Source organism: Sminthopsis crassicaudata, chromosome 5, assembly GCF_048593235.1.
Source record: "Sminthopsis crassicaudata isolate SCR6 chromosome 5, ASM4859323v1, whole genome shotgun sequence".
Classification (NCBI taxonomy): Eukaryota; Metazoa; Chordata; class Mammalia; order Dasyuromorphia; family Dasyuridae; genus Sminthopsis; species Sminthopsis crassicaudata.
The window spans coordinates 135,363,697-135,390,473 of record NC_133621.1 but is presented as its reverse complement, the minus strand read 5'-3'; the positions used below and the strand labels follow the sequence as shown (position 1 = coordinate 135,390,473).

Genomic DNA, 26,777 nt, shown 5'->3' with positions numbered 1-26,777 from the left:
CCCATTGCTGTGGTTCAGTCATTCCATCATGTCTAACTTTTCATGACTCTGTGGTTTTTACTATCCATGGGATTTTCTTGGCAAGAATACTAGAATGGGCTCTCATTTCCTTCTTCAGTGGATTAAGGCATATAGAGTTAAGTGACTTTCCCAGGATGATACAACTAGTAAGTGTCTGAGGCTGACTCCAGGTCCAAAGCTCTCTCTACTAAGCCATCTAACTGCCTCCTATATAGCAGCTACTATGTGCTGAGTAATTTTTGTAAATATTATCTCAATTGGTACAGTATTTCTTAGAAATGACTGTGAAGCAAGAGAGAGGCAAGCAATGTGTCCATATAATTATATTTATATTTGAAAATAAATATTTATATTTGACAAATATTATTTGATAGTTATTATGTAATCATGCATATGTGCTGTGATCAATTGATTTCTACCTAATCACATAAAGGAAGCATGCATATACATGCCTGAGTTTGTAAGAAATTGCAATAATATGTGATGACAGCACATTTAAATGAGGCAAACAAATTTTAACATCTATTACTAGTTTTGTGATACTGAGGGAATTGTTAGATATGGCTTCTTCATGAACAACTTTATTTTCCCTCAGATTTCATCTGCTTTCCAATTTGCATGAAACTTACCTGCTATTTTTAATACAGGACATGAATGACCACCAGGGCAATTTCCGCTACTCAATCTCTTTTCCAAGTATTCTCAGGACCCAAGGTTTCACAGCATGAGACTCAAAGACAACAGTCCTGTGACATTCTGAATTCATATATATTTTTATAACTAATCATGACATGTTTGAAATGAATTCAGAAGATGAATAAAATCAGAAAAACAAAAGAATTGATGTTTTAAGAAAAAAACTGTTGCTAAACAACATATTTTTAGAATAGCTATTTAAAAAAAGGTAAGGAAGGAAGGGCTGAAGACAATCTAAAAATATCAGAAAAAGTGTTGGCTGCCAAAAAAAGGAAGCAGAACTATCAGGAAAGTATGATAGTATGAAAAAGATGTAATTGAAAGAAAAAAAGAGAAAAGTAACATTCTTAAAAACTAAATACAAAAAAAAATTGTGATGAATAGCAAAAAGATGATTTCAAGTCACTTTAGAAATAGTATTTCTTGATAATTATCTGACAAGGAAAAATAAGACAAAACATAGCATGAAGAAGTTAAGCTTCTCATATTGCAACATCGCTAACTTCCATTGGGTGTCAGCAAAACTTCCCAAAGATAAAGTTATTAGTTTCTTTAACAATTATTTTCTAGCTTTTAAATTATTTTCATGAAATTTGAAAACGGAACTTAAAATACCTCTGTTGTTCGTAGAATATTACTGGTAGCACTATAAAGACCTCCACATCCTTATACATTAATAATTTATAAAGAGATATATAAGTTTAGCTCCCTGACAATGGAATAATTAATTTATAAGTGTTTAAAACAACTTCATTAGTTTAAATCAGGGATTCTTAACCTTTTTTTGTACTAAAGATTCCTTTGGTAGTCTGGTAAAAACCTAAGGATTCTTCTTCAGAATAAGAGTTTAAATAACTGAAGGAAATGTTACATTTAAATTAAGGATCAGTGAAAATATTTTTCCCCATCCAAATTCACAGATGCCCTCAAAGTTGGATGTCCATAAACCTTCAGGTCAAGAACTTCTAGTTTAAGGAAATATATGAAAACATGTATAAGAAGCTATACAATTACTCCAGTTTGGCTGCCATGGTAGAACATATTTTTTGAACTCTGCTGAAATCTAGGAATTCCCCAAAATTTCTGATAAATGAGGATATCATTGAAAAAAACTGAATAGTCTTCTAAAGCAACTATTCTGATAGACTCACACTCAATGAATATAGAAAGTCTAGTGTACTAGTTTACAAAACAGTAACATTATTTTGTAATTACATATTATTCTGTATGATATGAGAAATTCAACAAGTCATTGGAATTTCTAGGTCATGACTGTCCTAAAACCAATTTTCCTTTTTTTCTGCAATGTCCCAAGCCATCTTTGCTGATCAACCGATTAATAACAACTAGAGGGTAAGTGGTATACTCAATAATCTGTTTCCCCCCCCCCCCATCAGCAAAACACATGGTGTCAGTACCCTTCATTTCACCTTAAGCAGAAAGAGAATGCTGAAAAGTCAAATTTGCTTGTACTAGAGTTCTTAATTATTGCATATCATGTTGTTTGGAGAACAGAACCACCATTGCTAAAAAGTTCGATTAAAATGAATAAATTATTATTTAAAGAAAGAGATTAAGAAATGCAATTATTAAAGTAGTGCCTTACAATTCTGAGTTTTATTCTGGGCCTTCCTTAATTTTCATTTTAATCAGGAATGCACTCAACTGTGAAGTTTCTCCTCTTAGCAAAAATCCAATTAATAAGGGCAAAATATTAACATATATTTTCCTAACTCATATAATATGGTCTTATGAAAAGGTTACATTCTTCTTATGAAAAGTATGCAAATATATAGTTTCTGAACAATACTAATTTGCATAGTCCATCTCTTTGTCTCCATGGTATCAAAAGAAAACAGGCTATAAAGTCAGGAAATCCTGGATTAAAGACTGAAGTGCAATGTCCACTATATTCCTGACCATGGACCTATCATTTCAGATTTAAACCTTGGTTTACTCATCTATAAAATGGGAATAAACATACTAATACTATTGAATTCACAGGTATAAAATGAAGAGAATCCATTATAAAATGCTACATATATGTGAGTAATCATTACTGATCAGGACAATGGAAGTATCTGGATGCTATAGGAACACTCTTTAAAGAATAGGTTTAATTTTATTCTTAATATTCACAATATATTGGGATGGCTAACCTCAACAGCCTTATTTAGAAATGAGGAAACTGAGGCCTAGAGGAATTAAATGACTTGGCCAAAGTTCTTATCACAAACGTGATAAGGGTCCAAAATAGGATTTGAATGCAGGACTGTTGACTCCAAAATTAATGTGCTTTCCAACATTACCATGTTAGCTCCATAATATGAATTTTATTCTGCCAGGCTTCTCAGGCAAAAATCCTAATGCAAAAGAACAAGTTAGAAGCTATTTTTAAAATTTAAAATTTAGAAATACTTAATATAGCATTACCTATGGTGAAAACAAAAAGTGTCAGAGTATGGCATATCACCATTCATAACTAATATGTAAAAATTGGAGTAAAAGATACTGCCACAGATATAACTAAAAGAAGCAGGTGATCTGGTCACATATTGAGAATGAGACTCAAATGGACTGTCCAACTACTAGTTGGTTTCTGAAAAATTAAATTGTAATAAAAGAGACTGCCAGAAATATCTATGACTAAAACAGCAGGTTATCTATCACATATTGATAATGAAAAACAACAAGAACAAATGGATCCTCCAAGTACTATCTTGGTGTGTTTGAGAAATTATGAGAGTCTCAAAGTCTCCAGAACATAGAAAGGACTCTGTGTGAATATTCTGTAGAAAGATATAGATTATATACTTCATAAAACAAGATGACATAAATAGGGGTAGTATCTCCATAGGGTGAAGGTGTCCTCACACCAAAAAAGGGCATCAAGTAATCATTAAGGCATCACTTTAAGTAAGTGTAAGCAAGTTTGTTCACTCCTGGCAGTCCAAGCTTGTCATTGGTGACTTCTCTCTGTGTGCTGCTTCTAGCTAGATATGGTAAATTTCTGTTAATTATCACTTGATTAGTCTTTTTGTTTCAATATTTAGAAATATAACTTCACTAAAAAATGAAATAATATGAATGTTGACTTCATAAAAATAGTACGAGGCTTTCTACCTGCTGAACAGTGGAACACTTATCATGAGAAAACCATTAACTAAAATTTTTCAGTTATGACTCAAAGAATATCAATGATAACTAAAAACAAGTAGGGCTGGTGAGTTTATTTTAACATTAGTCATATTGATAGCTAAGTCAACATTTGTATGAATGCTTGAGAAACCACCATTTTGATAATTTGGGGTAAAAAGATTATGAATCGAAGTACCAAACTCCTTGCCTTCCTGTATTCTCCCTGATTCGCAAACTACTTGGTTTTAAAATTTTGTTGTGAAAAAAAATCCAAATATTCTATTATGTCATAATGTCAAGAAGCATGCAATAGCGATCTGAGAGAATAGGAGATGCACTAGGCTTCGACTCTGAAGAAATGGGTCCAATACCTCTTTCTGACACAACCAGTGTAAACTTGGTCAAATCATTTAGTCACAATCTCCAGCTCTAAAGTGGAGGAAATAACACTAGTACTCTCTACCTCACAGGGGTGATGAAAAAGCATTTCTGAACCCTTAAGACAGCATATAATTGTGAGATTTTAAAAAGTCATATCAATAGAATTTAAAATGTACTTTTGACTATAAAAATTCTAGCCATTCACTTTGTATTTTTTTCACTTAATATTGAACCCTAAAGTCAAACTTCCCTAGTTAAAAAAAATTCATCATGCTTTTTGTTCATTTGTGGCTAAGATTCAAGAAATCATTTAATGAATTTCATATCTCATTTAAGTTGAATTTTTTTTCTTTATAACTTAGACTTAGAGCAGCACAATCTTAGACACAGAAGAGAATTTAAAAGGTGCCCTATGGAAACGTTCTCATTTTTCAAAAGAGAAAACTGAGGCCTAAAGAGATTGAGTACCCTGAAAAGAACCTGGATTTATAATTAAGAAATATGGTGATAATTTTTCATTCTATATTTCTGGCCAATAGATGGTGCCAGTCATTCCTACATTGCTTTTAATTATAGTATTTGGAAAAATATTTCCAAACTGTGCATATTAAAACCAAAGAAGTTAATATTAGGATTCTAAGTATAATGAGGAATCACTGATAGGAAAGAAAAATAGAATTTTTTGGACATAAGTTCATGGGGGTAATTGTCCATTAACAAACGAACTGACATTAAGAAAAGAAATGTTCTTCTCCATTGTTTTACACAGCAGTGTTTACTTCCTACATTAAAGTACAATATCATGAATTCCATATGTCCCTTTACAAACCTTTAAGTGGAATCTATAGGCAAGAGGTCATACACTTCTTTACTAATTTTTTGGCTATATGTTATATCACAGGTGCCCCCGCCCCAGTCCTCAAACCCCCCCCCCCAAAAAAAAGGAAGAAAATTGCTAGGAATATAATAAGATTACACACTTAATATATCTTTCTGGAAACAAAGAGAGATTTCTAAAGAAAAAAACTCAACAGAAAATTTTCTAATTTTGGATTTTGCACTTTAAATATAAATAAATAAGATCTCATACATATACAGGTAGCATACTAAATATGATCATTTCTGTTACAACTCAAAGCTCAAAATCTAATGATTCAAGGATGTATTTCATTCCAAGTCCTACTGATGAGATCCTGAGAACCTGGATGCAACTGTTAGACAGACTAAAGCACTGATGGAATTGCTCCTTGAGGCAAGCAGAGAAGGGCAATGATGGAGATCAGTTTGGCCTGATAGCTCCACCCTCTGTGGAAGCTTTGGTAACCCCCACCTTGCTATGTCCTGTCAGAAACCCCCATTATGTCAAATTCCTTAAGTTAAATTTCCTTTATAAATCTGTCCATGGTTTACACCATCTTTGGTAAACTTCTGTGAGTCAGTCCACAATATGGTACCTACAATTTCATCATTTGGTGCTAAATCCCAAACACATCACTTGATGGCCAGGAATTGCTCTTCTAAACCATTACATTGGAAATTAATCTTCCATAGTTAATCTAATTGACTCAGTATCCTTCTATATTCTTAAAAATCCAAAATTCAGCTTGATCCTAAAGATAAGTGACATTCACAATAACCACTGGCTCTCATTATTTTAAATGTTTCTATGAACATTTTTGATGTGGATAACAACAGGGACTAGAATTAAGTCTGAAGAACAAGCAATTTCCAAATAAAAAAAGTTTTACCAATTAATAAAGTTAATTTTTTTCAAGTAGGACAGGAATTGGATTAAAATACCATTGGAAAGTATTTCACAAAATAAATAAAAACACAATACAACATAGATCCTGTTAACTTATGATTTTATAATTTTTCTTTGTCTTTTTCTCTTTTATAAATTCCTTTGATACCACTCACCTGCATAACATCCTGCTTACCCTCATAAACCCATTATGTATCAGAGACAGAACTTGAATTCAAATCTTCCTGCCTTTGAAACTGATTTTCTATTCACTATAGCCTAATATTTCTCCCCTTTTGATGAGAATATTCAAATTATTCTCTGTTTCTTAAGCACTGTGCTAAGTGTTTTATAATAACAAACTAATTTGATTCTCACAATGATGTTATGAAGTAGGAGCTATCTCCCTTTTAACTCAAACAAGTTAAGTGACTTGCTCAAGGTCACACAGATAGTAAAAATGTTTAAGGAACTATTTGACTCCAGCTCTTCCAGATTGCAGGCTCAGAGCTATATTCATTGTGACATGTTATACTAACATAAAATCAGAGAAATTTAAATTTATTTAAATTTACATCTTCAAAAATGAGATGTGCCATTCATATTACTTTACCCATTCTCATAATCAATGAAGAAATTTAAAGTACCTTTAGAAGGCTGGGGAGATGGAAAAAAGACAAGAAACGTCAAACTATTTAACTGAAAAAAAATCCTTTTATCTGTTAAAAGGACATGATTACAACTCTAGAGATTAAAAAGACATAAATGATACATAGTCTGGGCAGCTTAGACAATTCATTTTCGAATGAAATTTCAAAGTTATCTCCCTCCCCAATATTCCAATCTCCTCCCAATCTCCAAGAAACAACATGGAAAAAAATAAAACATTCTCAAGAGCAGCAAATAGGCTATGTGGGATTATAAGCAGTATGTAGAAGAGTAAAAGAATAGCTAGGTGGCACTATAGTGCATAGAGTGATGAGCCTGGTGCTTGGAAGACTTTAAATTTGGCTTCAGGCACTTATTAGCTGTGTGACCCTGTGTGAGTCACTTACCTTTGTTTGCCTCAATTTCCTTATCTGTAAAATGAGCTGGAAAAGGAAATAGCAAACCATTGCAGGCTTTTTTTTTTTTTTTTTTTTTTTTACCAAGACAACTCCAATTTGGGTCATAAAAGACAGACAACAGCAAAACAATAAAAAGTCTGAAAAGGCAAAAAATGCACCAGGTTGTGAAGAGATTTCAATTTAAAACAATGAAGTTTAAATTTGATCTCTGAGATAAAAGGAAGCCACTGGGGTTTACTGATGTGGTATAAGATGGTCAGAACTACACTTTCAGAAAATTACTTTGTCAAGTGAGTTCAAGATGTACTGAATATCAAGAGTCTTGAGGTAATGAAACCAATCAGAAAAAAAAAAAAATAGCAAGTTCCAGTAAGCATAAAGGTAGGGTAAACTGAGATCCAGAGGACAAAACATGGCAATGAATTGGATATTTGGGATGAATGAGAGTAAGGATTCAAGGATGACAGCAGGGTTGTAAGCTGACATGCAAGAACTCTCTAGCTTAGACAACATGTCATTTTGCATTTCCACTGTTTTCAGAGCTCTAAGGGAACTAAGTCAGTCATTCACTCAATAATATTGACAAATCACCTCGTGCCTAAAGAGACAGGGATGAGGACAAAGACAACATGCCAGAGAAAGCAAATACTATCTTTTCATTTGTGGAACTAAAATCTACTGGAAAAAAAGAGACTAAACAAAAAATATCATTTATTCAAACACTTCTTAAGAAACAACTGTGTACTTGGCATTGTGTTTAGGTTTTGAAGGCAAGGAGATCAAAGGGAAGTAGATTCAATTAGTATTCAAGAGTTTTAATTCAAGAAGTGACTTCCATAAAGTTGTAAAAAGAGAAATTAATTTTTTTTTCCTGAGGCTGGGGTTAAGTGACTTGCCCAGGGTCACACAGCTAGGAAGTGTTAAGTGTCTGAGACCAGATTTGAACTCGGGGTCCTCCTGAATCCAGGGCTGGTGCTCTATCCACTGAGCCATCTAGCTGCCCCGAGAAATTAATATTAGAGTAATTTTTGGAGAGGATGATTTTTACCACTCTACCTAAAATCTATCTGAAAGAGTGGGCAAGATGTCAGGAGTCACCAGAGGCCCAAAGATAAAAATCATTGTCTCATAGTTTTATTGAGGAATAAAATGATGGAAATGGAAAATCGAATAACAAGTTGATCAACTAAAATGAGGAGATCTGATGACAGTCTGAAATTAAAGGGAAAAGAAAGAGAAGTCAAATGTGAACTTAAAAGCATGGGGAAGAAGATATCTGGATTAGAAGTTAGAAGGCCTGGGGGTTCAAGAACTTTGTGTGACCTTGGGGAAAAAAATCTCTTAGTTTCCCTGGTTACAAGGTCCCTCACCTATTAAATGAAGGCAATAGATTCAGAAGTCCCATTCATTTCTAATTCAATGATCTAAGAGCAAGATATGTGGGACAGGGAAAAAACAGTCTGCTATTAGTAGTAAAAAGAATATGGGAATGGAGAGAGAAAGAGACATAACAGATGCATTCATTCACATAATCTGTCAGTTTCTGTTTCCCCTGACTGATCCCTCTCCCTCTCCCTCCCTCCCTACCTCCCCCCCCCTCTCTCTCTTTCTCTCTCTCTCCCCCACTTTCTCTCTCTCTCTCTCTCTCTCTCCCCCACTTTCTCTCCCCTTACCCCACCCCTACCCTAAATGAGTTTTGCTTTGATGACAGTCAAGCAAGATCTATCCCTATAGATGAATTAGGATTGTAGAGAAGATGAAGTAAATTTGTCAGAGCCTAAATTTTATCAAAATTCTATAGTAGTTAGACAGACAGACATTATCTAGAGAAAGAAACAAAGTGAGCAGTTATTAAGTGCTTACTACCACCAGAAATTGACAAATAACAGGTCAATAGACCCATGTTGTCCTGTACATAGAAATTTCCTCAATTTACACAGATCCCAAAGTACTAAGGCATTATTTAGGTAATCTGTAAAATATGGAAGTTTTTTGAAAATTTGTAAAATATCTACTCAACACACTAAGACATTCTTCTAGTTCTTTTAATATTTTGTGGCGAGGGTACAACATTATACTGGAGAATAATTCACATCCTGGCGGCAGCTGGATGCACACAAAGGAAATAGTGCTCCCGAGGAAAAAGATGTAGAAAAACAGAGCTGGGGAATGAGTTTTGGGACATATCCATAACCAATGGGTGGAGGAGATGATGAGAACTAAGTTCTTAAAAGAAGAAGTTGGAGATATATGAGAGGGGAAAATATAACCCAAGAGACTGTGCTATGCTTGAAACTAAGATTTGTATAAAAGAAAAGGGAAAAGGTGATTAAAAGCAGCATTAAGGACTCAGAAGAGCCTGGAGTTGTATGGCAAAGGGTGAGGGAGAGGGGAACATAACACAAGAGTTTGCACTATCCTTGAAAGCAAGTTTTATATGTAAGAGAAGGAAAAAAGGTGATTAAAAGCAGCAATAAGGTTTAGAAGAAAAAGACAAAAAAGGCTAGCACTCACAGATCAAAAGACTCAGGAAGATCAAGTGAGAGAAGAGACTTTTAAGTTTCTCTTTTGTTTTTTTGTTCCACACACAACCTATGATTTCATTGGGAATTTCAGATGAAGAAGCTCTAACAATTCAGATTAGAATTAGCTTTATAATTTAGGGTATTAGAACTCCCTGGGGCACTGAGAGATTTAAAGACATACAGAGTTTGGGCAACTGCTGTTGTTGTTGTTGTTTGTCCTTCATTTTTCAAAGAGAAACAGTAATATCATAGAATGATGTCTAGACTTATGAATAAATTGGATTTATGTGAGGCAATTTTGCATAGACTTGTCAACCTTAAGCCCTCTCTTCCAAAGTTATGGAAATCCATTCCTTAGAATAGTCAGGAGCATATATTTAAGACCATCAGTAAGCATAATATGTAATGGAGATAAACTGGAACCTTTCCCAGTAAGATCACAAGTGAAACAAGGTTGCCCAATATTCAATATTGTATTAGAAATGCTAGCCTGGGGCAATAAGAGTCGAGAAAGAGATTAAGGAAATAAGAGTAGGTAATGAGGAAATCAAATTGTCACTCTTAGCAGATGATATGATGGTATATTTAGAAAACCCCAGAGATTCTAATAAAAAGTTATTAGAAATAATTCACAACTTTAGCAAAGTTGCTGGATACAAAATAAATCCACATAAATCCTCAGCATTTTTATACATCACCAACAAAATGCAATAGCAAGAGATACAAAGAGAAATTCCATTCCAAACAAATGTCGAGAGCATAAAATATTTGGGAATCCATCTACCAAAGAATAGTCAGGAATTATATGAGAAAAATTACGAAACACTTGCCAAAAAAATAAAGTCAGATTTAAATAATTGGAAAGACATTCAGTGCTCTTGGATAGGCTGAGCGAATATAATAAAGATGATAATACTCCCCAAACTAATCTATTTATTTAATGCTATACCAATCAGACTCCCAAGAAACTATTTTAGTGACCTAGAAAAAATAACAACAAAGTTCATATGGAAGAATAAAAGGTTGAGAATTTCAAGGGAATTAATGGAAAAAAAGTCAGATGAAGGTGGTCTAGGTGTACCTGATCTAAAGCTATATTATATAGCAGCAGTCACCAAAACCATTTGGTATTGGCTAAGAAATAGACCAGTAGATCAGTGGAACAGATTAGGTACAAAGGACAAAAAAGGGTACATCTATAGCAATCTAGTGTTTGACAAACCCAAAGATACCAACATTTGGGATAAAAATTCATTATTTGAAAAAAATTGTTGGGAAAACTGGAAATTAGTATGGCAGAAATGAGATATGGATCCACATTTAACACCATATACCAAGATAAGATCAAAATGGGTCCATGATTTAGGCATAAAGAATGAGATAATAAATAAATTAGAGGAACAGAAGATAGTCTACCTCTCAGACCTGTGGAGGAGAAAGGAATTTATGACCAGAGGAGAACTAGAGATCATTATTGATCACAAAATAGAACATTTTGATTACATCAAACTAAAAAGTTTCTGTACAAACAATACTAATGCAAACAAGATTAGTAGGGAAGTAACAAATTGGGAAAATATTTTTATTTTTACAGTTAAAGGTTCTGATAAAGGCCTCATTTCCAAAATATATAGAGAACTGACCCTAATTTATAAGAAATCAAACCATTCTCCAATTGATAAATGGCCAAAGAATATGAACAGACAATTCTCAGATAATGAAATTGAAACTATATCCACTCACATGAAAGAGTGTTCCAAATCACTATTGATCAGAGAAATGCAAATTAAAACAACTCTGAGATACCACTACACACCTGTCAGATTGGCTAAGATGATAGGAACAAATAATGATGAATGTTGGAGGGGATGTGGGAAAACTGGGACACTTATACATTGTTGGTGGAGTTGTGAAAGAATCCGGCCATTCTGGAGAACAATTTGGAACTACGCCCAAAAAGTTATCAAACTGTGCATACCCTTTGATCCAGCAGTGCTACTACTGGGCTTATATCCCAAAGAAATACTAAAGAGCGGAAAGGGACCTGTATGTGCCAAAATGTTTGTGGCAGCTCTTTTTGTAGTGGCTAGAAACTGGAAGATGAATGGATGTCCATCAATTGGAGAATGGTTGGGTAAATTATGGTATATGAACATTATAGAATATTATTGCTCTATAAGAAATGACCAGCAGGCTTGGAGAGACTTACATGAACTGATGCTGAGTGAAATGAGCAGAACTAGGAGATCATTATACACTTCAACAACAATACTGTATGAGGATGTAATCTGATGGAAGTGGATATCTTCAACATAAAGAAGATCCAACTCACTTCCAGCTGATCAATGATGGACAGAGACAACTACACCCAGAGAAGGAACACTGGGAATTGAATGTAAATTGTTAGCACTACTGTCTATCTACCCAGGTTACTTACACCTTCGGAATCTAATACTTAAAGTGCAACAAGAAAATTGGATTTACACACATATATTGTATCTAGGTTATACTGTAACACATGTAAAATGTATGGGATTGCCTGTCATCTAGGGGAGGGAGTAAAGGGAGGGAGGGGAAAATTTGGAAAATGAATACAAGGGATAATGTTTTTTAAAAAATTACTCATGCATATATATTGTCAAAAATTTATAATTATAAAATTAAAAAAAAACACCCAAAGTTATGGAAGTCCAATGCCATGACAAAAGTCAAGATGAATGGTAATGGGCTGGGATGCAATGGATGACCTTGAGATTTTTAATGTCTGACCAAGGTCTAAGTGTTTGACACTTGATTCAATTGCCTCCATGTTGTTGGGGGGAAAAAATATTCCCTTCTACCTACTCCACTGGGGGAAGTCTACAAATGTAGAAATCCCTTTAACTCAACAATGAGTTTGAATTCTGTAGGTACTCTCAATCTTGTTTGTTTGTCAATTATTGGTAATAAGATATTTTTACCAGATGTAGCCACTACACATGCTACAGTTTTTTTAAGCCATTTTTGAATGCCAGGTGGGTATCAAAGATGGATGAGTAATCCTATTAAACCCTCACACAAGAGGTATCAATCTTCCCTGAAAATCTCATTTGTCAGAGGAAAGACCTGAATCCAAGGCTTAGTGACTCTGAGGTCAGCTCTCTGTCCATTACACTGAGCTATTGAGCTATATTTCCATTTTTTTTTTTGAGCAGGAAAACAATGATGCCATTAATGGACATAAGAAAATCAGAAAACAAAAACCAAAAAATTTCATTTTGAAAGGACAAGAGTCAGGGCAGGCTAGTGAAAAAATCTTGAGTCAGAGAACCTGCTTATGAATTCTGGCTCTCACCCAAATGAGCTATGTCACCATGTGTAAGCCTCTTGATTTGTTTTGGCCTACTGCCTCTCCTGCAAAAGATGAAGGTTATACTAAATTATCTGTAACATTTTTATAGGTCTAAATCCAATGAATTTCAACTCCCTCATTTTATAAATTGCTAAGACCACAAGAAGCAAAGTTTACATAGGAAGTAGGAAGAATTAAAACCAAAGTAGGAGCTATATTTACAAATTCAGTGTATTGACCAAAACTCTTCTGTCTCCAACTAGGATGGATCATCCAAAGAATAGATTGAAAGAAGTGCCAGAAGGAAACCAAGACAAGCAAGAATGTTTGGAAAGGAACATAATATATTTGTTTTATGTATGAATGAATATACACACACACAGGTGTATTTATACAGTGCATAAATAATGTATGTGTGTTATATATATATATATATGTGTGTGTGTGTGTATATATGTGTGTGCGTATATACATATATATACACATATACAAACACATATATATTTAAAGATAAAATTTTATGATTTCACATTTTTTTCTGTCCTATTTTGTATATGAAAATTTCTCTCTCTCTCTCTCTCTCTCTCTTTTGGTGTTTGTAGAGTTTAAGAAGATTTTTTAATTTCAGATTTTTCATAGTATCAACAAAGACATATTTACCATTTTTCTGCCCTCCAAAAAATGGGTAACATATCTAGATCAGCTGATAATGTATCATTGTCTCTCTTTAGATTTGCAATTTCATGTGCACTTCCTTGTACTATGTTATGAAAATATTTGTTTTATTACATAAATTTTTAAAAATTTATTTTAAATACCCAGTGTAAAATCATAAAACGCTCCCTGTCAAGTGACACTCAAGTGATTTTTATATTGATTTTTCTGGAAAAAAGAATGACTGACTAAACATTATTATTTGAAGAATTGTAAAATGATGTACAAAACTATAATAGAACTAATAACTGTTTTTAGTAGTTCCTTTTGCTTTATAAAGTTCCTTCCTACTTCCCTCAAGGATACTCAATAGTTGGTGCCCAAAATCTTGCTGATGAATGTTTTCAAGAGTATGTTGGCTTCCAGTTTAAATTTATGATGGACATCAGTATTAGAATCATGGCGTCCTCCCTTTCTCTTGGGAGAGGGAGGAGATAACTGACTTCACCACCGAGTCTGGAATGTTGTTTTTATAACAATCAAATGAACCCATATAGACACTTCTAACTTGAAGTGAATTTAAGTCCCAGTGAGAAGTCATTTCTATCTTCATTTACTATTTGATTTGACAATAGTATATCACAGTAGAAGATATACTGGACTTGAATTCAAAAAATCTGAATTTCCAGTTCTGACTGGACTATTACATGCTGCATGATCTTGGACAAGTAGTCCAAGTTCTTTGGGACTCAGTTACCTCATCTGTGAAATGACAACAGAAAAATGTTCATATACCCTAGCTCACAAGATGATAATGAAGATGAAATAAGAAAATGTGAATGCATTTGGCTCTTAGCTGATTTAAAACACTAAATGGATGAAATTATTATTATTTACTGTTATTTAATTATTAACAATGTGATTATCCATAACTAAATAATTAAATTATTGTTGCTATTTGATGCTATGGTCCAATAAGGAAAACATTATCCCCTGAAGTCCAATTCTAACACTGAATTAGTGGAGGCTTTTATAATTGAGTGTAGTTTTTGGAAAGTCCTGCCAAAATTACAATTCAAGTTCAAATACTGTCTCTTAATTGTATGAGGACCAGCCTATGTGAATTCAGTGTCATCATCAGGCTAATTTTAGAGAGATGAGGTTTTTTAAATTTTCTTTTATTTTTTATTAGTTTTCTTAAGCACAGCAATTATATCTATGAAGAAAAGGCTTATCTATATCAATGAGACTGTAGATCATGAAAATTTGAAGATAAACAGAAAATTGAGAGGGAACTAAAGTTCAAAATTCATTGAGTTTTATAATCTGCAGTTGGGGTTGCTGAAAGAGTTCTACTCACAGACTCAAGAAACCTGAGTGTAGTCATTGACTAAATTGTATGATCCTTCTTTTTGTGTGATCAACTTTCCGAGTCTCAGATGGTTGGGAATGAATCAATTAATCAAACATTTATTAAGCACCTACAATATATCAGGGTTTTTGTTAACATTCAAGTTCTCTAAAAATCTAGGTCATCATTAACAATTTCTTTTTCTGATGAAAATCTGGATTGCAAATAAGGATATATTTAAATTCAGTTTATGTAAATGTTAACAAAACATTTAAGTCTTATCTCTGTAGACAAAATATAGAGAGGTGGGCTAAAAAGGGGAATTTGAAATTGTCTGAATGACTAGACCAAAATGATTCAACAGAGAAAGAGACATTTCTTGCTTAAAAATCCCAGGGATCTAATCTTGGCATTGATTTGGATGAAGTTACAAATGGAATGCTTATTAAATTTGCCAGGAGGGACTGTTAATATGTTGGATGAGAATCAATATTCAAAAAATTCTTCACAGGTGAGAATGATTGGCCAAGCAGCAAATCCCAAATTCAACATTTTACTTTCTTTTTCCCTATTTGTAGTAGGTGCTAGTGAAACTTAAATCTATTCTATCTGAATTTCTTCATATGATATGTCCATCAAGCTGCTGATATACTCTCCTTTCCCTGGGATTGAAAAGTCTATTAGAATAAACATTACTCTCCCTCTTGTCACATCTTGACAAATCTGCTTGTCTTCAACTGTAATAAAAATGGTTTGCTGGCACTCAATAATAGGTAGTGAAAAAAGGTTTTATTGGGCACTAATGACAGATTTCAGTGTGAAATACCAATTTCTACACAATAGCTATAGACTGAAGTCTATTTCTTATTTAAGCTCTTAGTTATATCCATTTTGATCACCTGAGTCCAGAGACAAGTTCAAGACCTTTGGCCTTTTTTCATAGATTTTATAATAATTTGGCAGAAATCTAGGAAATGTATAGATAGTGGTATTGCTACTTTTTTTTAATTGCAAAATTTTTGACAATGCTTTTTACATACAATTATACCTGGAAGTCCTAGAGTCACTAGCTGGAATGTAGACTCAACATTTTTATTAAGAACCTACAAGATAAAACACAACCAAAATGCAGGCATATACTTGAAGCATAAACTCACCTGCATTGGAGCCTGTTAAATTATAGCGGGCATTAAGTTTCTTGATGATATTTTCATGGATTTGATACCATTCACTCTCTGTGTTACACCTATGAAAACAGAAAAAAACCCTGTTTAAGTCTTATTGTGCATGACAGCAAGCAATGTCCTTAACAGCTGATCTGACTTTCCTGATACATAACCTCTGTAATAGGAGCCAATCATAAATATTTCTTTCTTGTATCATAGAACCAATATCTGTATCAGATTTTTACCATGATGTTCATGATAAATGTTCTGAGATACAACCCCCATATAAGACCCTGGTCCATTTTCTATCCAGGAAATCTCTGCTACTAACTGTGTCCAAAAAAAACCCAAAACTTAATAATGGCAACTGCAACACTATACCAGTGATTCTCAGAACTTTATTAAGGATCCTGAGGATTGCAGGAGTAAAAATTATTTACAGAATAATATTAAGGCATTTAATTTTAATAGGGTAAGTATAAATAGATGTAACATACATAAACAAAAGTTTTGGTTGGGAGGGTCCTCAAGAGTTTTAAAGAGTATATGGGAGTCTCAAGACCAGAAAGTTTCTCTATCAATGGCCTTTACTGAAGTCTCTGGTAATGACAGATTTCTACTATCATAACAATTAGGCTTCATATCAACCTCTACTCACAACCTTGAAAGCAAAATGTATTCAAGATTTAACCAAAGAAAATTGAACTTATATACAAAGTATAATTCAGCTCAGAAAATGTTTCTTAGATTAAATAAATCTTAACACTGATGCCTATTTTCTTCATCCTCTATTACAAACTTTTTTTGGCTAAAGATTTCATTCAGGTCACTGTCTCTTGCCCTTATATGTATTTCCAAATAAGCTGCCACCTTGTATTAGCCACTAACATTCCTCTCCACAGGCTGAGAAAAAACAGCCTCAGTGAGCAAAATGAAACAGTCAAAATCATTCTCGTTATGTATTTTCCAATACCCTGAATCTGAGGCTGTGGATTTATATTTTACCTATTTTAGCATTCACAGGTACTTTCATGATGGACATTATCTGTCACATATACAACTTTCTTAACAGCAGGGCACTAAATAGAGCTTTTAAACTTGGGTGGCTAGAAAACTGCAAATAGATAAAACTATTTTATGTGACTAGAAATAAGAAACAAACTCTTCCACAAATTTGCATGTCATTTTTCCTTCCTTCTTTTGCCTCAGTGGGTGAGAAGAAAAGATGGCTAGCATCTTATTAGGTATCTAAGCAATATCACTGCTCATCTTTTTTTGTTTTTTTTTTTTTAAAACCTATGAAACCCAAAATGTAACTAAAGCTTCTAAAAAGTCTATGGCCAGAATGTTTTTGTCTCATATACCAGACCTTCAAAATATGCCTTAATATTGTGCTCAGCTCCAGAACTCCCAAATTTGGTGTCAGTGAAGAAATATATCACTCCCTCTCACATACTCTCTCTCACACACCCTCTGTCTCTGTCTCTGTCTCTGTCTCTCTCTCTGTGCCCACATGTGCTTTATATTAAGAGAATAAAAACTAAAAACTAAGCTACTATTTTGTCTATGATTTCTCCTTAGTTGATTGTTCTCCTTACATAGACCATAAATAGTCTATGTTCCTGAGGTTCTTCCATATTCCCTGAGATTACCAAGCACTCTCACTCAGAAGAGAAAAATACAGAATAAAATGTGTTCACCAGAGAGGTAGTGAGCTACATAGGTAATGCAGGGATCTGTGGTTTTTATTCTGTCTTTCCTCTAATCAAAGAAAATATACTTAGCTGTCTCTCTGTTTTTCTCTAAGTAGCATGGACGAAACACTTGTTACCTACACTTTCACATAAAGCTGAAAGTACTAATGCTATTATGTTTGCTGAGAATTCCAGTTCCTTAAAAAGGCAATGTTGAAAAGTAATGCTTTTGCTATACTACTAGGGAGCCAGGCAAGATGGGACCTGCAAATGTATTACTTGGTTCTAACATGTTTCAGAATGAATTTTCTTTGAGAGAGACAATGATCATGAATTTTAGCCCTATTAGAGAATGACTTCTATGGGACTCTAGGCAAGATATTTAATTTCTCAATGCTCTAGGAAATCTCTAGAACTTTTAAGTTGCAAAAAAGTGCTCACCTGCATTGGTAGAAGAAATTTTCTCATTAAGGAGTATCCTATGAAATTTAGTTCTGTACTGAGAGTTAAAGGCAAAAAATATACATATGGTACAGTAGATAGAAAGGGTTAGTCTTAGAGACTGGATTCATGTTCTGGCTTTGTGACCCTGGGCAAATCCCTTCATTTACTATGGCACATGTAACTCTCTAAGACTATAAATTACACAAGAATGGCTCATCTGTATCATGTAGGGGAATTTCTGATCCACTATTAAAATCATAGACCTGAACAAAAACAAAACAAACTAAAAAAACATCGGCATGCTCCCAAATAGAGTTATTAATTTTACTAAGTGTTTATATGTTTCAAAATAGGTCAAAGATTTCTACATTTTTATGTTCTTAATTCTTGTTTGAAGACTTCAGTCTACCAACTAACTGACAAATGTGTAATACTGAAATGGAGAACCAAGAGATTATGGATAACAATAGGAAATCCATCAGTGTCAGTGGGAGGAGAAAATGCTAAGCATGTGCCTATATAATAATCTTACAAGAATGACACGTAAATGATATGTATCAAATAAATTAAGGTAATTATTAGAATAAACTGCCATAATTTGTGGCAGACATGAATGGGTTTTCAGAGTTGACTGAGTCCTTGGAGGCTATCTGGGTGGGAACGCTAGCTTTGGCAGACCTCACCAGGCTGAAAGTTCTTTTGGGTGGATGTGCTGGATATGCTCAGAGGTATAATAAGAAAAATGTAATCTTAGAATAACTTTAACTTTGAATAGGCTTATCTTCAGAAGTTTGGGACCAGCTAATGAAATTTATTAGACACTCCACATCCTAAAGACAGTCTAAAACAAAGGTTTATTTATTCTCTTTTTGCTAAGTGATTTTTTTTGGTAGTCTGATGAAATCTTTGGATATCTTCACATAATAATGTTTTTAGATGCATACAATAAAAAAATGTGGGATTATTAGGGAAATCAATTTATACTGAAATTCTATTTTTAAAAAAAATTCATAAATTCCAACTTAAAAACATAGAAAGTTTGTGATCTACATTGGTAAAAAGATAATTCACAGCAATGAAATCCCAAATCTTTGAAAGATTTCAGTATTAATTTTGGCATTATCTTCAGATGGTCACCTAGACATATTTTGCTCAGTAATCAAAAGTATTCCACAAAATGAGAAAGGCATTTTTTTTCCCAGAGAAAATTAAACAATCATTACCAAAATTCAATTGTAATGCAAACAGCTATAAAATGTACCATGTATTTTAGGGAAATTCTACTTATTGTAAGTGTAGGTTCCCTAGTGTATGTTCCATAACCCTTATAGCCCACTTCAAGATTCAAGAGGCCCCAATATGTGAAACTTCAATTTTATGAACAAAGCCAGACAAGAAGCCAAAATCTCATGAAAATTATATAACTGAGAGATATGTGTGTTTGTGTGTGTATATACCTCTGTGTGGAGGGATATAATACATATCTTTGTATATATAATGCTATTATTATCAGTGACGGTGGTGCTCTAGCTGTCGTGGTGATAGTCATCATTTACAAAGCACTTTACACATTATCTAACTGATGCTTCATAATAACATTAGGAATTATTTTGAGCTAACCACCCCATATTACAGATTTTAAAAGTTGGGGTCCAAAGAGATTAAGCGACCAATTCATGGTCAGAAAACTAAAAGATGGAAAAGGTGTAATTCAAACCCATATCTTCTGCTTCAGCCAGGTAATTTATCAACCATACCACATGGAAGACCCAGATGGAACAACAAAAATTTGTAATTTCCCAAGAAACTTTTGCCAATATATTATACAGAAAGCAGATAAGGGAGTTCTGCAGTGAAGATTTAAGTTGTACAAATTAATACTTTAGTATAGTTGGATATGATATGGTAAAGCAAGCCTTCTTTACCTGATGTCCATAATTTAATATTTTGATAAGTGCACTAAATGTATTTCAATATAATCAGTTTTCAAAGTAATCCTATGTATTTTATTTATGCATTAATAAACATTATTCTTAGAAGGGATCCAGAAGCTGAAGCAGACTGCCCAAGGGGCCCATGACATTAAAAAGGTTATGAATTTTTTTGTTGTAAGACATCTGCAATCTAATTGTAACAATATCTCCTTTTTATAGGAAACTTCTACTACAGATAAGAAATGCTTTTATTAAGTAACAACATATGCATAAATATATTTATATTGTGATTCTTTTTTCTTGCTTACAAAATAAACAGTAGAATTTTGTAGTGCTATTTGTTATATTTCTGGGGTATGAAAAAGGGTTTCCTGTCTATGCTGCTCATCCCCCCCCAAAAAAAGACATATGTCTTAGACATAAGTAATATATCCACAAGGTCAAGCAAATGGAACCCAATTCTTTTTTTGTATTATAGCTTTTTATTTACAAGATATATGTTTGGGTAATTTTTCAGCATTGACAGTTGCAAAACCTTTTGTTCCAAATTTTCCCCTCCTTCCCCCAGATGGCAGGTAGACTAATACATGTTAAATATGTTAAAGTATATGTTAAATACAACATATATGTATATATATATATATATATACACACATGATGGAACCCACTTCTATGTGAGACAGGGATAAACTAAAACGGTACCACCCTACAATAATGACAAAATATACTCAAGTATAAATTTGGAAACAAAAGTTCCCAAAAAAGGGGAAGTTTCCATTTGCAGCCCTGTATTCAAAGGCTGGCAAGTCTAAAGCTTAGTTCCTGAGGGAGTATTCTCATAAAAGAGTCTACTCCACCAGAAAGAGACAACTCTATGTTGTTGTTTCACTCTGTGAACCTTGCATGGACCTTGCACTAGAGCATCAGCAGGTTACATGGGATCAGAGGAATGACAGAAAGGGCTAAAATGTGCCCCTCTCCTGGAAGGACCTGAGGGAGTCCTTCAGCAACTGAGTTCCTGCCCCTCACTATTTAAAAACTGCTTGGCCACAGCATATCCTTAAATAAAAAAGCTTTTCTAAATGTCAGTTGTATATAGGATACACACACACACACACACACACACACACACACACACACACACACACACACACACATGTTCTTTTACTTCTTTGGTGGCCTTGGGCTGATGTCATGAAAATCAAATTAACAGGTAATCAGATAGTCTCTCACTAGAGACTATTAGCTTGAAACAATGACATTTACTTAGGTAATTATTAAAACTATTTTGCATTCTCTCTCTCTTCCTCCCCTTCCTCTGCTTCCTTCATTTCTCCCTCTTTCTTTCCTTCTCCTCCTGCCTCTAAAACCAGATCTCCCCATCTTGCCCAATATGGTAGTATAGGGCTATACAAGGGTCCCAGCCTTCTTACTAATCAGCATGGGACAGCTGATTCACACTGCTTCTTAACTGGATTGGTTTACCTCTTTTTTAAGGTAATTTTATGTCCTTCCCTGCCTCACCTGGAAGTTTATCATATTAATGTTGAACCTAGTGCAGATAGTTGATCAGATTGTTCAAGCAGCTCAGAACTTCAGGTCCAGGAATCCATGAGCTTATAATTAAGATTACTGGCATCCTTCCCAATTATCTAATTTTCATTACTAACTGATATTCAGGGAAATAGTCTACAAAAAAAGGGGGGGAAACCATCTTGGAATTTTAAACCTGCAGCAGAGAAGCTAAAAAAGGTAGACAATCAATATGCACCGTAATTGATAATTTAATATAGTTATCATCTGAGTGAGTGGCAGTTAGCAAGCTGGTCCTTATACTACACATGCTGAGTCTCTTTGAATGGATCTGGAAAATCCACATTTGAGATTCTATCATCCATAAGCAATACTAGGAAGAGTTGCTACTCCCAATCTCTGTTCCTCTCCCCGTTCCAGGGGGCTACATTCACTCACATCGACTTCTCCCCAAATACAAATGCTTGAATGTTTCTTACATGTATACTTTCAAGATGAGGTCATCCTTGGTTTCCCCAGTCAGCAGGTCAGCAATACTAAGGACTGCACAGCCAAAGGGCCGCCGATACTGTACACTGCACGCATTCTTCTTCTCTCCAGCCCCCATGCGACCTGTCCAGTAAAACAATGACAGTTCATAGCCACTTGCCTGCAGTTGTGCCCATGAATTGTGCCCAACTCCACAGCAGTCCAGAAGTAAGTTAATGTTATGATGAAAAGAATATTGGAAAGTTTGATCCTTCCCCTGAGACTAAGTAGCTGTGTGACTCTAGCTTCATCAACCTAATCTCCCTTCTCCTTAATTCCCTCACCTGTAAAATGAGAGTATAATTTCTAAGGACACTTAGCACGCTAAAATTCTAGAATTCCAATAAGCTGATGGAATCTTTGCTCCTTCATTTTGTCTTGCGATAAAGTAAAAGAGAAACATAACTTTCATAATAGCTTGAGAAGATCCTCAAATGAGAAACATTTATAGGCTGTTCCTGTCACCACCTCCCAACCCCATAAAGCATAACTCTCTTGCTTCACAACACTTAGATGTTGAAAAAACCAATTTTAGCCTTCCCTTCTGGCTCTGAGAGCACTAGCTCTCTCTCACATACTACAAGACTGATACAATTACAGTGCTCAATTGACTGGTGCTATCAACTCTAGAGTTCCCAACTCTCTGATTAATGAGAAACCCCAGGCTCTAGTCATATTTCTAGGAAAGGCCCCTAAGCAAAGACAAAGGGGAAAGGAGAATAAAGGAGAGCACCCAACAGCCACAAGCCATTTCAAAAATTAAAAAGGAAAAATAGAGAATAAAAGAGGAATAAAAAGAAATGCAAAGAAGGGGACAAGAGAATGCATACTTCATAATTTTCTGTATTTAAAAACCATGTTTTTCTTTAAGAATCAAAGTCCCATCCTTAAACACCAACATGTAAAGCAAGAAATAGCAAGGTGTATCGTTTCTCACTTTCCCTAGCTAGCGCTGGCCAGCACACCCTTCTTACTCAATAAGTAGATGCCTAGGACAATTTTACAGAAATGAAAAGTGCCTGGCTCTTAAAGATAACAATTCCTTCTCCCCTTCATTTCACAACATCAAAGGAACTAACAGACTAAGCCTAAATTCTTCTTACAGTGCACTGCTCCAAATCTAATTTCATCTCATTCTCAAAACATTTAACCAAAAATCTCTTGACCTTTTCAGCAGGTCTTTCAATAATCCCAATGAAGTTATGCATTCAATGAAAGCTGAAGGGGATTAACTGCTAATTAAATGTTCATTTCAACTAATTAATATCCGCAAAATTCTTGATAAAAAGAGATAACTGCTATTAAACTGTTATACATTTGAAGCAAGCACAGTTCCCATTAAAATCTCTTGGCTTTATTGGGTCTGCTCCAAATACATTTTCTGTTATCCCTCTTTAAAAAAGAGGGAATATTTCAGTGGAGAGTGGGGAAACACTACCTAATTCATCTAACTATAGAAAACTCATAAATAGTCATTATCAAATATTCAATGATATTTTGAATGATTTTATTAAAATTTAAAAATATTCTCACAAAATTAATTTCTTCCAGGTTTTATAGCATCAACTTGTATTATTTATTTCAAAGGAGTGCATGTATAAGCAGTCTTTACTCTTGTCACCTTGTTGGTTTACCATATCTTCTTCACAGAAATATATTTTAGTCTACATTCTAGCTTTTCTTAAGGCTTCTAAGGATTCCCTCCCCATAATGTTCCTCTATACTCATTTAAAAAGAAGACAAAAAAGAAACAAATAGCTTGCCTCTCGCTTCTGCTGTCCTTCAAACATAAAAAGATAAAGAAATGGGAAAGGGATTTCAGAAGGGATTATACATAAAAAAACCCTACACACACTAGTCTGCATTGAAATGACAATGTATTATAAGCTCTCCTCTCACCATGTACAATGCAGATATTTCATGTAGACAAAAATAAAATATAGATCAATACAGTGAATTCTACATGGATGCATCCTAAAGAACCATGCCATTTCTAAGGGACAAAAATAAAAAACACAGTCCTGGAAAAAAAGGGAGTAAATTTCATATTCCAACTCTTTGGCATCAATATAAAAGTCATGTGGTTTAAGTAGTTTGTGCTTTACCTTATTCCTTCAACTCCAAAATCCCTTCATTTAAAATCATTTACTATGCTGGAATAACACAGGGGAAATACATGCTGCCTGATTTATGCATGTGTAATATAAAGAATTCATGAATCTGTAGGAAATCTAGCCCCAAAAGACCACTTCACACTATCCTCTAAAATTAGAATTTGTCTTTCTTTTTTATTTGAAAAAAAAAAAAAAAAAACTTTAAAGGGAGCACTCTTGTGAACCTACCCTCCCACTCCCAAATCTTGAATAAAGACAGAAAACCTCTTTTATTTATTTTTTTTCTCCCAAAGGAGAGAGGAAAACATACAAAACACCTAATTGTTAATGGCTATTTAAAAATGAAAGTATGACAAATATACTTAACTCCAATTATGACATGGGGGAAAAGGCTATTCCTAGATCGGGACTAAAAACTGTCAACACCAACATCAGAAAAATAAGTGGCATTAAAAATAAAGAAGCAAAGCACAGATAGACTTCTTTCCTAAATGTATTTAAGCATATGGAATAGAAATGTATTATAACCATAACCAAACCTTATAGTCTTTTTTTCTCCTCGCTACTTGTACATCATTTGCAAATGTGTTACTAAGGTTGGCAGGTTGCCCTACTCACCTATTCGAATGATGTGCACAGTGATATAGATGTCCTTTCTGAGCTCACTGCTACCCAGATCCTGCCAAAGAAACCAAGGAAGGTCATTTGTTAGCTCACATATGAAAAAACACCATTGAAAGGCTGTGGTGTGTTATTTTGCCAGTATCCGACACAAAGTAGGCATTTAATAAATGCTAGTTGATCAACTACACGCAAAAAAGGCTCATCTTCATCTGGCATTGCTATGACTAACATTATTTCACAATAATAATCTTAGTCTTAGGGAAGTCATAGTCCCTTATAACATTATTTCATCTAACATGTTTTATGGGGAATAGTTAAGAATGTTAGATAGCCTATTCTATATGGGGACAAAAGAGCTGAAAATAGAATTGGATCCCTTAAATGAAGTTCTGTTGTATCCAGTTATCAGAAGGAAAGACAGATAGGGAAGTGAAGGAGGGAGAGAAACACACACACACACACAGAATCATATTATAAATACAAATGAAACTACAATCATATTTCCTTTTAACAAAGAATGATTTAACCAATAGCCAATGGGTTACTTGCTTCAAAACAAAAAATCAACAACATTTTAATGCAGAAATAAAAATTCCCAGTTCTTCAATGTCCCTTCTAACAGAATATGATCTGTATAAAAGTTTTTTTTTAATGTAGTTATAAATGATGTTAACATTAATATTATATAAATGAACAAATTTATGAATCCTTATAATATTTATGAGCTAACTAGCAATCTTAAGCAAAAACAACAAGGTCTGGTTATAATAAATGTAGTGTTATTTCATTTCAATAAGTACAATGGAAAAAGGTTTTCTTGCATATGAAAATAAGGTATACTCACCACAAAGAGAGAACAATGTCTTTCAGGCTTCTCTGGGGACTTTGGCAGACCATTCCTATTTAGTCTCAAAAAAAACCTCTCACTGCAGGCAAAATTAAAAAATATATATATGTTAAATGTCAAGAAGTCAGTTTAATTTCTTTATTTTTATTTGTCCATTCTTCTAAGCCTTTTGTTCTTAAAACTTTTCATTCTCAACCTTTACAGTTTTCGTAACTAGCATTCTAAATGGCATTGATATACAATTTGTTTCTATAAAAATTAGGCTTGTCCCTGAAATGAAGACAGCTAAAGGCTTCTTGGATAGAGTGCTGGGGCTAGAATCAGGAAAATTCAAATTCAAATCTGATCTCAGACACTTATTAGCTATGTGACCCTGGACAAGTCACTTCACCTTAGTTAGCCCTTGATCCAGTGGAATAGCAATGACAGGATCTTTGTCAAGAAAATCCCATGGACAGCAAGGTCTATGGACTCATGAAGAGTCAGAGGTGACTGAACAATAACAACAAAGAATATGACACAAATAGAGTTTGCTTCTCTTGAGATAAATTTTGCAAGTAAATAATCTGGAAAGGGGAAAATATGAGGCACAAAGAAATAACTTTCTGAGAAATGAAAAGAATTTAAACTCCATGTTTTCACTGTTTTTCTTTGCAAGAAGTTAGCCAGAAATTAAATTAATGAAGAATGAGTATGAAGCATGGTTTCATTTGCCTTTTCTTAACTAGAGATCCACTTTTCACATGGATTTTATTAGTATTTTCTTTTAATTAAATATTATTTTTAATCATTGAAAATCTGCTTTCTCCCTCTTCCATCTCTCTCCTTCCACTGAGAAAGAAGAAAAACAAACCACTGAGAAAGAAGAAAAACAAACTATTTTGTTACAAACATGTATTGTCAAGCAAAAACAAATTATTACATTGGTCATACCTTTAAAAATTTGTCTCAATATGCAATTTGAGTTATGAACTCCAGTCAGCTT

At 34.0% G+C, this 26,777-nt stretch overlaps 1 protein-coding gene across 3 annotated transcripts in view; it reads right to left on the bottom strand.

The window, feature by feature from the left end:
* DOCK4 (dedicator of cytokinesis 4) overlaps nucleotides 1-26,777 on the bottom strand; it is a 498,642-nt gene that overhangs the window by 206,937 nt on the left and 264,928 nt on the right. For all 3 annotated transcript variants that reach the window (XM_074268282.1, XM_074268284.1, XM_074268283.1), the window contains exons 9-12: nucleotides 25,790-25,871; nucleotides 24,940-25,000; nucleotides 22,159-22,291; nucleotides 16,066-16,154 (exon numbers count right to left, since the gene is read on the bottom strand). In XM_074268282.1, the coding sequence (XP_074124383.1) occupies nucleotides 16,066-16,154; nucleotides 22,159-22,291; nucleotides 24,940-25,000; nucleotides 25,790-25,871 (365 nt within the window). The remainder of the gene's footprint in view (nucleotides 1-16,065; nucleotides 16,155-22,158; nucleotides 22,292-24,939; nucleotides 25,001-25,789; nucleotides 25,872-26,777) is intronic.